The sequence below is a fragment of the Capsicum annuum genome, chromosome 2 (genome assembly GCF_002878395.1).
Source record: "Capsicum annuum cultivar UCD-10X-F1 chromosome 2, UCD10Xv1.1, whole genome shotgun sequence".
Classification (NCBI taxonomy): Eukaryota; Viridiplantae; Streptophyta; class Magnoliopsida; order Solanales; family Solanaceae; genus Capsicum; species Capsicum annuum.
This window is the reverse complement of record NC_061112.1, coordinates 98,062,235-98,074,463: the sequence shown is the minus strand read 5'-3', so window position 1 is coordinate 98,074,463 and position 12,229 is coordinate 98,062,235. Positions and strand designations below refer to the sequence as shown.

The 12,229-nt window shown below is 34.4% G+C and overlaps 1 protein-coding gene and 1 long non-coding RNA gene across 11 annotated transcripts; one reads left to right on the top strand and one right to left on the bottom strand.

The window, feature by feature from the left end:
• Positions 1 to 243: 243 nt before the first annotated feature.
• On the top strand, positions 244 to 4,681 carry LOC107858786 (plant cysteine oxidase 2). Of its 2 annotated transcripts, none has more exons than XM_016703572.2 (5): positions 244 to 682; positions 1,732 to 1,853; positions 2,461 to 2,623; positions 3,400 to 3,621; positions 4,283 to 4,681. In XM_016703572.2, exons 1-5 carry the CDS (start codon positions 490 to 492, stop codon positions 4,402 to 4,404), a joined length of 822 nt encoding a protein of 273 aa, XP_016559058.1. In that variant the 5' UTR covers positions 244 to 489; the 3' UTR covers positions 4,405 to 4,681.
• On the bottom strand, positions 3,330 to 11,758 carry LOC107858787. 9 transcript variants are annotated; one of them, XR_007052157.1, is made up of 4 exons: positions 6,251 to 11,758; positions 6,067 to 6,117; positions 4,352 to 4,585; positions 3,330 to 3,662 (listed from the first exon to the last, which is right to left on the bottom strand). It is a non-coding gene; the product is annotated as an uncharacterized LOC107858787 (long non-coding RNA). The 9 variants fall into 9 exon arrangements; XR_001671231.2 differs by lacking the exon at positions 3,330 to 3,662 and adding an exon at positions 3,971 to 4,270; XR_007052160.1 differs by lacking the exon at positions 3,330 to 3,662 and adding an exon at positions 5,316 to 5,456 and having other exon boundaries at positions 4,352 to 5,166; positions 6,067 to 6,181.
• Between the last annotated feature and the right edge of the window lie 471 nt (positions 11,759 to 12,229).

The following is a 12,229-nucleotide window of genomic DNA, read 5'->3' as shown; positions in this document are numbered from 1 at the left end:
AGAAGAAAATAAATGAGAACAAATTTTTTTATGGGATGACCAAAATAAAAAGGCGTGGAAAACAATTTGAGAAGTGGAGGGAGGAGTGTTTTTCTGGGGGAAGGAGAAAGGGATAAACAAAAAACAAAAATCCGCTGTTACAATAGCCCATTGGAAAATGGCCCCTGGTTTCTCATTTTTCTACAAATACTATATATATTTAATGTACTTAAGGAGCTCTCAAACCCATTTCCAATGGGCCCCTGGTTTCTCATTTTTCTACAAATACTATATATATTTAATGTACTTAAGGAGCTCTCAAACCCATCGCTATCCACTATTCTCTATTTATATACACCCCTCCTCCCATGGATTTATAAATTTTCATTCCTTTGTTTTTCTTAATTTTTAACCACTCAACAGCTCCTACATGTACAATATATTAGTACAACAGTAAAATTTTGTTGCTCTTTTTTCGTATTTTCTTGAATTAATCAATATTTGGATTAAATGGGGGCTGAGAAAAATGGAAATGATCGAAAAGGTAGTGAAAATGGAGAGATGAAGAATAAGCGCAAACGGAGAAAAGTAGTAGTTTCAAGGGTTCAGAAACTGTATAAAACTTGCAAACTGGTTTTTGCTAATTGCAGACCTGGCGTTGTGCCGTCAATGGAAAATGTTGAACGTGTCAAGGCAGTTTTAGGTATGCTATTATTCTGGTTTCTTTTTCTATACGATCTAATTCTGCAGCTGTTGCATGCTGTCATTTTTTCTTCTCTTTTTTGTCATAACTTGTATAATTTCTACTTTATTGGGAGCATGTGTGTATAATGTTGGGGCAACAATGCTGTTAGCGTTGCAACAAAGTGCGTGTTTTGAGGCACAACTTTAGCAAACGAGGCATGATCTGGCATTCATAAGATTGCTCTGCCATTGTCATTATAAATTCGTTTGCAAAAATAACGGCAACATACCTTGCGTAAGTGTCATTGTGTATAAGTTAGTCTTGTGAGGGTAGATAGATTGTATTTGATAAGCTTTTCGCTTTAGTAAAGCATATCAAAATCTGTATGAGAAGGATTTATAAATTTGTTTGCTAAGTCATGGCATTAGTTTCTTTTCTCATTTCCGTCTATCTTTTGACTTTTGTTTTTTAAACTACTATTTTTGTTGCGGATGCTATGTTTAGTGCATGATTTTGACATATATTTTCCCTCCCTATTGTGGAAATGCGTTACTATAGGAAGTCTTTCTTAAAGGTGTTTGGATAATGCTGCTTCATTTTAATTGCTCCTTTTTTAAAGCTAATTTGTTTAGTATTACTATTTTTCTGGATTACGTGTTGAATTTATCTGCACTTTAGTCCATGAAATTATTGTCTTGTTGGTTAAAAAAGGAGCTAACTTTTTTTTGGAATTAGGAAGTACTAACAGCTACACCGTTCCCTTTATTTCTTTCAATCTTTTTTTTTATCAATACTTTCCTAAAACTTAACGGTGTTTACACCAATTCAACGTATAAATGACATGTGTTTGAGTATACATTTTTACTTTGTTAAATCATTTCGTCATGGTTTAAACATACATTTTTTGCTTAATGGTGATTTGTTAGCATCCATTTTTCAACTTCATTAAACTAATCACTTCATCATGGTATGGATAAATTTGTTTACCTTTTCCTTTGTTTGCTTTTTTTTTTTTCTTTTCTTCTTTATATATATGACACTCGAGTTTCTCCATTTCCTTTGTACAGATAAGATGACTTTAGCTGATGTTGGTTTGAGACGAAATATGCCATATTTCAAGTCAACGGTATCATCAGATAGACCTCCTAAAATAACATACCTGCATCTCCATGAATGTGACAAATTCTCGGTATGTAGCTAAGGTCCACCTTTCCTAAAATTTTCTATATAACTAAAGAATATACGCCCTCCATTCCTAAATACTTGTCATCTTTACCAAAAATAGTTACTCATATTTTATAATACTTGTCATTTTAAAAGATCAAGACATAACTACTTGTTTTTTTTCACTTATACTCAGATTTATGGAGAGATATTTATATGGTGCAAAAGAGAGAACTATTATTAAATAGAGATGAGTAATAAAGAATGAATAATTTAGTCAAATTATCCTCTAGTTAATGTTTTTCTCAAGGAGAGTGCCAGCAAAAAATGTAACAAGTATTTATGAACGGAGGGAGTAGCGCGCGCCCGCGCGCGCGCACACATATATATATATATATATATATATATATATACTGATACGCAATTATTTCTATACGGTTAATATCACTTAATCTGTTCTAGTAGGGTACTTGCCTCATTGTTTTGGCTGCTATTTATTAGTAACAGTTAAGATTATCTTTTAGGTGACTTATTAATAGCTCCAAATTCTTTTACATTGTCAATTTTATAGAAGTTAACTGGCTCTTTGATCACTTTTTCCTCTTCATTGAAGACTCTTTATATTTTGGTAGATGGGTATCTTTTGCTTACCACCAAAAGCAGTCATTCCTCTTCATAACCATCCTGGAATGACAGTTTTCAGCAAGCTTCTCTTTGGGAAAATGCACATAAAATCTTACGACTGGGCAGACAATCTCCTTCCTGAATCAACTCCAAATGCCAATAATTTTGACAGTAAGTTCTTTTGATTGCTTATCTTGTTAATTTATACTTTGAAAATGGCATGTTGTGCGGACTCTTTTGAGCTGCTTTTGGAAAAATATATAAATTCAGATTTGAGACTGAAAATAATATGACTGCAACTATTAATGGGATTATTCCAACTATATTCAGCGTCATTCATGTATCAATTATGGTACAAATCTTGTCTCCTAAATCCATTACTCAGACAACTCGAGTTGTATTAACTATAAAAAGGAGTTCTCTAGCTCACGTAGAAAAGAACCATTGTCTATGAACTCATGCCCTTTATCTTAAAATTGAAAGGTGAGTGAAAGAACTCTTCCCCAAAAAGGAAAAAAAGTACTCGCACGGTTTCAATTTATGTGTCTACTTTCCTTTTTAGTTTATTCCAAAAAGAATGTCACTTTTTATATGTAGTATGCAACCCTTCAATTCAAACATGATAGGTTTAGAATCACAAGATTCAAAGGTTGTTTCAGTATGTTATACATACATATATTAATTTAAGATCACACCAATCAAAAATCTTACCGTCGTAAACTTTAGTGCCTAGTCAAACTACGACCCATAAATAAAACGGAGGGAGTAACTTTTTATCTGTTTTGTTGGATAATGATGTGGAATGTTGGTCCTCGGATTTATATTTGGTGGATTCAGAACGAGTGTAATATCGTAACTGGTTCAATTGAACGTAATAGACTAGCACAATCTCTCTCTTGTATGAAGTCAGTAATAAAGGATCATTCTTTAATTATCAGATGGTGCAGGGTATGGTAATACAGGACCACGTCTTGCAAAATTGAAGGTGAATTCCAAGTTTAGAGCTCCTTGCAAGACTTCAATCCTCTATCCAGCTGATGGAGGTAATATGCACTGCTTCACAGCAAAGACAGCCTGCGCTGTACTAGACGTGCTCGGCCCACCTTACTGTGATCCTGAAGGTCGCCACTGCCAATACTACTATGACTTCCCCTTTGCCGACCTCTCAGGTATACTGCAGTATACTTCTCTGCTATACTGATTTTAAATCCTGTGCCGTTGGCAGAGCATAAACTTGTTACACTGTTTTGTTAAGTTGACATACTACACTGGATAACTCTTCATAATAAATTTTATGTGATAGTTAGAGTAATAGCCTGCCATAATCAAATATAGCAGTTCGTTTCTTGGATTTTTATGTGTTATTGCCTTTTTTCTTTGCTCAATCATTCGGCACCCTGAACCTACTGGTCTTCTAATTTCTAGTTCGACACTACAAGATTCAAAAGCTTTTTTACTTTCTTAAATGCCAAGTAAAACCAGATAAACAAATTAAAGCGGAGGGAGCGCTCTTTTAGATACTAGTAATATTAGAAGTACTTTTATTCGATTCTCCAAAAAATAGGACATATAAAGTATACAAAGAAGAACATTTTCCCAAATAAGTGGAGTATATATGTTACTGCCAGCTTAGCCAACAACTAAAAGATCATTGCTTATGACTTATATTGTTTATAATCCTCTTTCTCCAATGTTTACACATAATAGTAAATCGTTTTGAATGATTGTACTTGAAATGACATTCTAAATACGAGTTCTTTTTTTGTGTCTCCGACATTATCCATCCTGATATTAGGATTGTTGTTTTCTTTCTTTTTTCTGGAAGTACAGTGGATGGCTTGTCAGTACCTGAGGAACAGCAAAGTGAGTATGCGTGGCTTATAGAGAGGGAGAAATTACCTGAGGATTTAACTGTAGCTGGAGCACTGTACAGTGGACCAAAGTTAGAGTAGTAAACTGATGGATCAATTCATTGGTCAAAGCAGCTTGTGTTGAAGCAGAAGAGAACTTTGTACACCCCCTTCCTTTTTTTCCCCCTAAGGTTAGCTTTTTGCTCTTTGCAGTGATGAATGAATAGTCAAAAGGGATAAAAGAGTTGTTGTTTTTTTCTTTCTTTCTTTATGCAAATAGCTCCTGTACATATTGAGGCAGATCAGAACATGTAAGGATGAAGGAACTGAGAATATATTTTTAAAATTGTATGTACAATGTTCTTCCTTTGGTTTTGAAGAGAGTCATAAGAAAGGGTAATCCAATACACTCAGGTTTCGGTTATGCATGCATGGAGTTGGGTTACATTAGGTCAATCGTACGAGCTATGCAGTTTGCATTGCATAATCATATATGGGGTTTACAGAAGGGTTGGATTACATTAGCTCTATCATACGAGCTATGCAGCTTTATGCTGCATTTTTATAGCTTGAATACTCGGTGACTTCTCTCGAAACTTGAATATTCACAATATTGCAGTCCGCGTCCAAACGGAGCAGTTTGATTTTCTACCGTACTTGAAATCTTTATAACCATACGATAGATGCGATTTAGAACATTAAGATAGGCGTAGTTTGCTAGGATTATACTAGAATTTACATCTACACATCTAACATATTGTTTCCTCCTTGTGCCACCAATTCAGCTTGCAAGGGTGAAAAGATATTATGATATCTTTGGAAACCAATGATCCAATTTCCGCTGCTGTTTTGAATCAGACCAGTCTGCATGTGGAAACTCTCCTTATTAAAGCTATATTGGTTGATGCCAGAAAAGCTTGACAGCAGACATGGCATTCTTGTTGTGCCCTTGTTTTGTTAACAGTTTATATTCAATAGCATGCAGCATGCAACACATTATGATAAAGACAAACCTGGCTAGTATTATATTGTTTTGGTTGTTATGGTTTCAATTGAGCGAAATTCCTCACTGCATATGGAAAAAATTCCTTCCATTCAAGATGTTGGAAAGGTTTCTCAACATTTCCACCTGAGGCTATTATTCCCAAAGTAGACTGGAAAGATTTAGCAACGTCACAGGTTATAAAGATATGTTCGTTAGTTTCTAATTCATCTTTCCTACATACAGGAAAAAGGTTGTCAGTGTTGACGTCTGTGTGGTTGAAGTAAAGATCTATTAGGGATTCTATCATTATAACATTTCCATAAAAAGAATATAGTTGTACTTTATTTAGGCAGTTTAAAGTCCATATCAAGGTAAAGTCTTTGCCTATGTTGTCATTCCTATTAATGGTCATAACAAGAGCTAGTAGTGAAAGCTCCACTGTTGGTAAGAGTCCATACGGGTCTACCATTATTATAGTAGTCCTAGGATATGTGAATGCTATGGATTTTTTTTTGTTTATATGATCAAGGGGTAGATTAAAGGATAAGCCATCCAGATTCCGTTTATGATTAACATAGATATCACGAAAGGTAATCAGATGATCATGTTTGCGGAGATAGGACCTTGGATACTATCTCTAAGATTGGGCATGTTGGGAATCCATCTGGTACACCAAATTCCAGTTTAAAAGGCCAAAGGATGTCCTTATTGCCATATTCCCCACCTATATAAGAATGTTTTCCATATGAAAGAAGTGTTGAATGAGTTTTTATTCTTACCATCGCAAGCTTACGATATTGGTCCAAGGAGCATTAAAATTGTCGAGAAGCCTACAAAAAACGCTATGAGAGAATCAATACAACAATATGGTGCCAGCTATCAGCTATGATGAATCTGCACAGCAAAAAGTTGAGACTTTAATTCATGATCAGAGAGAAAATGCAGCAAAAAATCACAGTGTACCTGATAAAAGAGATATCAGTCAAGTAGAAGCGAGGGAACAGTTGGTTCATCATAAGCAGCAAAAGTGCTGACAACATAAAGATAGCAAAGATTAATTCCCCAACAAAAGACAGTGTTACCCAGAAGGATAATCTAGCACAAAGAGAAGAGAGTTCTAATCAAGAGCAAGATAATAACAGTCTTGCGGCCATAGTTGAAATTCCAATTGCAGCAGCTGAACATGTATGGAGTGGTGACTCAGAATCTTCCAACAAAGTGTTACATGATATACTTACTAATAAGGTGGATGCAGTGGACGAAATTGGTGGTTTATTAGAAGGGGTGAAGGAGACAACATCCTATCAGAATAAAGAGGAGCAAATTCATAGGGAAGCAGACTTGTCACCCATAGCCATCACGTCCACAAAGCAGCAAAGAAAGAAAAAAAAAAATCAATGGGGAAAGAATCTACCTTGCAGGTCTCAACCTAAGAGAGGGGGTGGAAGTTCGTACTCTAAGCAATGATGAAAGTATTGATTTGGAATATTAGGTCGATCAAATCTCAAAAAGCTTTTCAGAGAGTTCAGATGCTGAATAGGTTAAATAATTTTTCTTTTATAGCCCTTTTGGAACCATTTCAGCAACCGAAATACATTAATAAATACATAGGGAGACTGTAGGTGCCTCTCATGTTTCATAATTGTAATGGTAAAATTTGGTGCTTTGTGAATCATGGCTTTACTGTTATCATAAAGAGCGACATAGAAAAGTTACTCTCTCTGCAACTACAACATCAGTCCCTTGGTACATCTTTTCTTGTGATCCTAATTTATACTAAATATGACATAAGTCAAAAATCGAACCTTTGGGATAGTATCTTCTCTATAGCCAATGGGAATTCTAAACCTTGATCATAGGAAGGGATTTTAATTCACTCCTTAATGGTTCAGATAAGATTGGAGGTTTGCCTGTAATTACTGCAGAAACGGAGAATTTCAAAGACTGTTGAATCCTGTGAACTTATCCTAATTCAACGCAAGGGTAGTCCATTTATCTGATGGAATGGGAGAGCAGGTGATGATTGCATTTTTGAGAAACTGGACAGAATGTTTTGTAATTCAGGTTTTCTAGATATATTTAACTTAGTGGAGGAGGAACATTTGGCTAAAGATGGTTCTGATTAATCTCCTCTTTTTCTAAGATATGAAAATTCCAAAATTAAGTTTCAGAAGTTTTTTAAATTTTTAAACTTTAGGACTGAGCATGATGAATTTAAAGAGGTAGTCAGAAGGAACTGGGATGATGAAAGCACTGATAATCCCTTTCACGATTTCAAAAGAAAGATTAAAAAGGTGAAAAGAGCATTTGTTGAGTGAAACAGATAAGACTCTTGGGGATATATTTCAATAATTGATAATCAGGGAGGAAATACCTAAGGTAAAGGAAAAACTATTTGAAGAATCACCATCACACGGAAATAGAGTTGTAATGCAGAAAGCAAGGGCTGAATATATCAGGTATCTTCAATTAGAGGAGAGTTACTGGCAACTAAAGGCTGGATATGACTGGTTTGAAAATAGGGATAGAAAAAACAAATTCTTTCATAGCATTGTCAAAGGAAGAAGGAACAAACTAAAAATTTCTAGGATCCTTAGTGAATCTGGTTGGTTAGAAAATGAAGCTCAGATTGCAAGTGAGGCAATAACTTATTATCAACAACAGTTTAGACAGGGAAGAGATGCTTTAGAATTCCCTTTTCTAGATCACATTCCTGAGTTAATCTTTGAAGATTATAACAGGATTCTTAAGGCGATCCTAGTTAAGGAAGAAATTAAGCAGGTTGTGTTTAAATTAAATAGGGATGGATAGCAGTCGTGGACCTGATAGACTATCTGGCAGGTTTTATCTGGTTTGCTGGGACATTATTGGTGGAGATGTGAGGAGCCTGTTCTGGACTTTTTGCAAGTAATACTCTTCCTAAATTCATTACTCATACTACTTTGATTCTCATTCCTAAAAAGGATAATGTGCAATCCTTTTCCGATTTGAGTTCAATTAGTTTGAGTAACTTTGTGAATAAAATCCTTTCTAGGGTTGTGCATGATCGGTTGAAAAATCTTTTTCCTAGATTGATTTTCTCTAATGAATCAGGATTTGTTAAACGAAGGAGTATTGTGAAAATGTTCTACTTATGCAAGAACTGATTATTGATATAGGGAAAAGAGGAAAACCTTCTAATATTTACTCAATTATTAAATCTGCTGAAGTAATGACGGGAGCTCTTACTCAATTATTTGATGATATCTCTTATGTGGGGTTTGGTATGTCTAAGCGGAGTTTTAACTTGAACCACCTAGCTTATGCAAATGATACTATCATACTTACTTCTAATGATTACTCTATGAGTAAGATAATGAGTATTTTGCAGGAATATGAGATTGAGTATGGCCAGAAGGTAAACAGGGATAAGAATTTATCTATATGCATCAAACTACTCCTTCTAATGTGGTGATGCAGGTTGAATAGATTACATGGATGAATAAAATCTCTTTTTCTCTGAAATATCTCGGATGCCTCTTAACTCACTCCAAGAAGAAGAAAGAGCATTATGATGAGTTGATTGACAAGATCAAAGGTAAACTTCAAGCTTGGAAGGGCAGATTAATATCTTATGGTGGCAAAGAAGTCCTTATAAAAGTGTACTACAGAGTGTACCATTATATGTTTGGGTTAACAGTAGTCCCACCAAAGAGTGTGTTAAAAGAAATGCAGAGAACCTTTGCTAAATTCTTTTGGCAGAATAAGAAACAGGAAGTAACAAACACTAGGTGGCGTAAAACAAACTTTGTATCCCTAAACAGGAAGGGGATTGCGGTTTAGATCCATGGAAAATGTATCTCAAGCTATGCACGCCAAACTATGGTGGAGGTTTAGAACTCAGAGCAACTTGTGGTCTAATTTTTCGTGGAATAAGTATTATAAAAAACAGGTGCCAACATTAGTGTAATGGAGAGGTGGATCTCAAGTGTGGAAAGGTATGCTGAATAATAGAGACAAAATAGAACAATGTTTATGGTGGGAGCCTAGAGGTGGGACATCCACTACTTGGTTTGACAATCGGACAAATACTGGTCCATTGTGTATGCAGCAATCCGAGGTGCAAACTTGTTATCCTTTGACAGATATTATAAAATTTTTAGATGTAGAGGGTTGAAACTATGAAGTTATTCAGGATAAAGTGATAAGATGTGTGGTAAGTTATGTCATAGACAATGTGGACTTTGTTTGCTATGAAGATACCATGGATAAACCCTGGTGGATCATGAATAGCACCAGAAAGTTCACTATCGAAAGTGCTTGGGAACTTCTTAGACAAAGAGCTGATGAAAATAAAGATTTAAAAGGAAATCTGGCTTAAAGAATTGCCTTTTAAATTGTCATTCTTAAGAGAATTCGGATAGGTACGATCCCGATTTCTGATTTGATGAATAATTGGAACCCTGATATTACAAAAATTGTGTTTGTTGTAGTAATTCAGTAAGAGAAACAATTAATCACCTATTTTTTAATGGAGAAATTGCTGAAAGGGTGTGGAACCATTTACATGGAGAAACTGACTTAGTTGAGCGGAGATTAAATGACGATTTCTAGATGATAACTATAGATTGAGGATTGTATTCAGTGTTGTCCCTATAATTATTCTTTGACTTTTATGGAAGAGAAGAAATATTGTTTTAAATGGGGGTGCTTATCATGAAAGGAAGATTTATTGGGAAGTGAATGATACTATTGGTATGAAGGTTGCAGGTAAAAAATGGCATAGTAGAGTAGATGAACTTCAAAGTTATAGTAGCCATTATTTATTTAAACTGGTGAATTGGTTTCCTTATGAGACTGGTTGGCTAAAGGGTAACACTGATGGTGTCTCTAAAGGAAATCTTGGCCCTAGCTCTATTGCATTTTGCATTAGATATCATCATGGTGATTTAGTGGTAGCTAAAGGATCCAGAATTAAAGACACTACTAGCTTGTTAGCAAAAGCTATAACTATCAAGGCATGGCTACTGTTCTACAGAGCTAACTCTATTTAGCAAATAATTGCGGAAAGTGATTGTACATATTCTTAACCTAAATTGGGAGGTTTCATGGAGTATGACAATGGTGGTCAACCCCATAAAAGCTATGATGGATAATATATTAGTTAGGGTGGTCCATTCCCTTCGAGAAGGTAACACTCTAGCTGATTTTTTTACTAACCTAGTTTTTGATATTGTAGGTGATTTTTCAGTATAATAATAATCTTGAAGAGATGCCAGTGAACGAAAAGGCTATCATTAATCTAGGCAAAAGTGGGACTTCTAACATTAGAAGAACCACAAAGGAAACATGAATCTACAATAACAACAATTCATGTAAGAGGTTTGCAACAGAAAATAGCAATCAGGAAAACAAGACAGGATACTTAAGGAGCATACACTACAACATGGCATAGGAGTAAAAAGTAACATGGAATATGCAGATAACTACAACATCTCCATTCTTTGAATCAAGACAGAAATCAGAGAAGAATAACCTCAAACAACCAAAATAATAAATTGTAAATAGGTTGGTAATAATCATATTGGGGATCATTTAAGGAGATGATGGTACCTGTTGTTGGAAGTGATTTTCTTGAAGTACTAACCCTGTATCCAGTGAGATTTGGGATGTGAAGGGCAGTGGCAGACCCAAAATTTAAGAATAGTGAGTGCTTAAACAATTCAATGAGGTTCGAACGGCCTCCTCCCAATGAAGCACATTAAGATCATCCAAATGCCAATGCACCCAACAAACTTTTTGTTATAGTGTATCCTTTTATATATTTTATACCTATTTTCATATATTTTCTATGTAATTTTAGATATTTTGCATCGAGTTTAGTGGGTGACGGAGCACCCCAAATTTCTACATCGGTCCACCACCGGTGAAGGGGATGAATACTTAAACAGCTGCTATATCAGATCCGAAATAAGTCCGTACAAATTATTAGGAAGAACCTTATACACTTACAAAGTCTTCAAATCACAATTTACTGTAATTTATTTTCTAGTTAAGATGGTGGTATTAGATTCTTAAGAATCTCAATCCATCGATCTATGAAAGTAAAGAAGATAAGTTGAAGGTTTGAAACTTAGCTTAGTTGACTGAGATGAAGATGGTCGCGATTGGAGAACCACAACGACAGTCGAGTATAATAGCATCGAAGATGATCGGGGAAGATGAAAAGCCACACGAGGAGGCTTTACTTTCCTAAATGACCTAAATGTCTGAATTCATCATACTTTTGTCTCTGGTTTTTGGATCTGGGTCAGTTCACTTTTAGGCCTCATCCGATTATATGTTTTGATTTGCTCAAATAAATAAGAAAATGATTTGCAATGATAAATTCTTTTTAATCTGGATTGAGCATCACACAAATTCTAATATTAGTAGGGATATTAAAAGAAGTTGAAATATTTAACTAGGTTTGATTTGTAATTTTATTATCATTAAGAGTTTTAACTCACGACAAAGATTACACATGTCTCTTTATATATACTAGAATAGAGTACTGTGTTGGATGTGTATCAGATATTTTATATTTAAAATAAGGAAATATGATATCTCTCCTATAACAGAAAAAAAATCTATAATTATTTATTTTATTAGTATTATAAAATTATTTGATATTGTAAGTTATTTGTAGACACTAAGGAAAAAATATCTGCCAAAGTATATTTTGTTATTAATAAGCAACATTAAACAAAAATTATAAAATCATTCTTAAAAGTTTTTGTAAATTTTATTAATAAAATAATTTTCAATTTTTTTTCTCAAATGATAAAAGGTCCAATAATATATTTTGCGTATCATTTCATACTATTTAGTTTTTTTTCTATACTGCGACGACTTGATTAATGACAATGATATTTTAATACATTTTACATACTTTCAATAAATTGGGCATATATATATATATAT

Coding starts and splice junctions, on each gene's coding strand:
- LOC107858786 (XM_016703572.2), top strand. CDS start 490: ATGGGGGCTGAGAAAAATGGAAATGATCGAAAAGGTAGTGAAAATGGA. Junction 683..1,731: donor ACGTGTCAAGGCAGTTTTAG/GTATGCTATTAT, acceptor TCCTTTGTACAG/ATAAGATGACTTTAGCTGAT. Junction 3,622..4,282: donor CCCCTTTGCCGACCTCTCAG/GTATACTGCAGT, acceptor CTGGAAGTACAG/TGGATGGCTTGTCAGTACCT.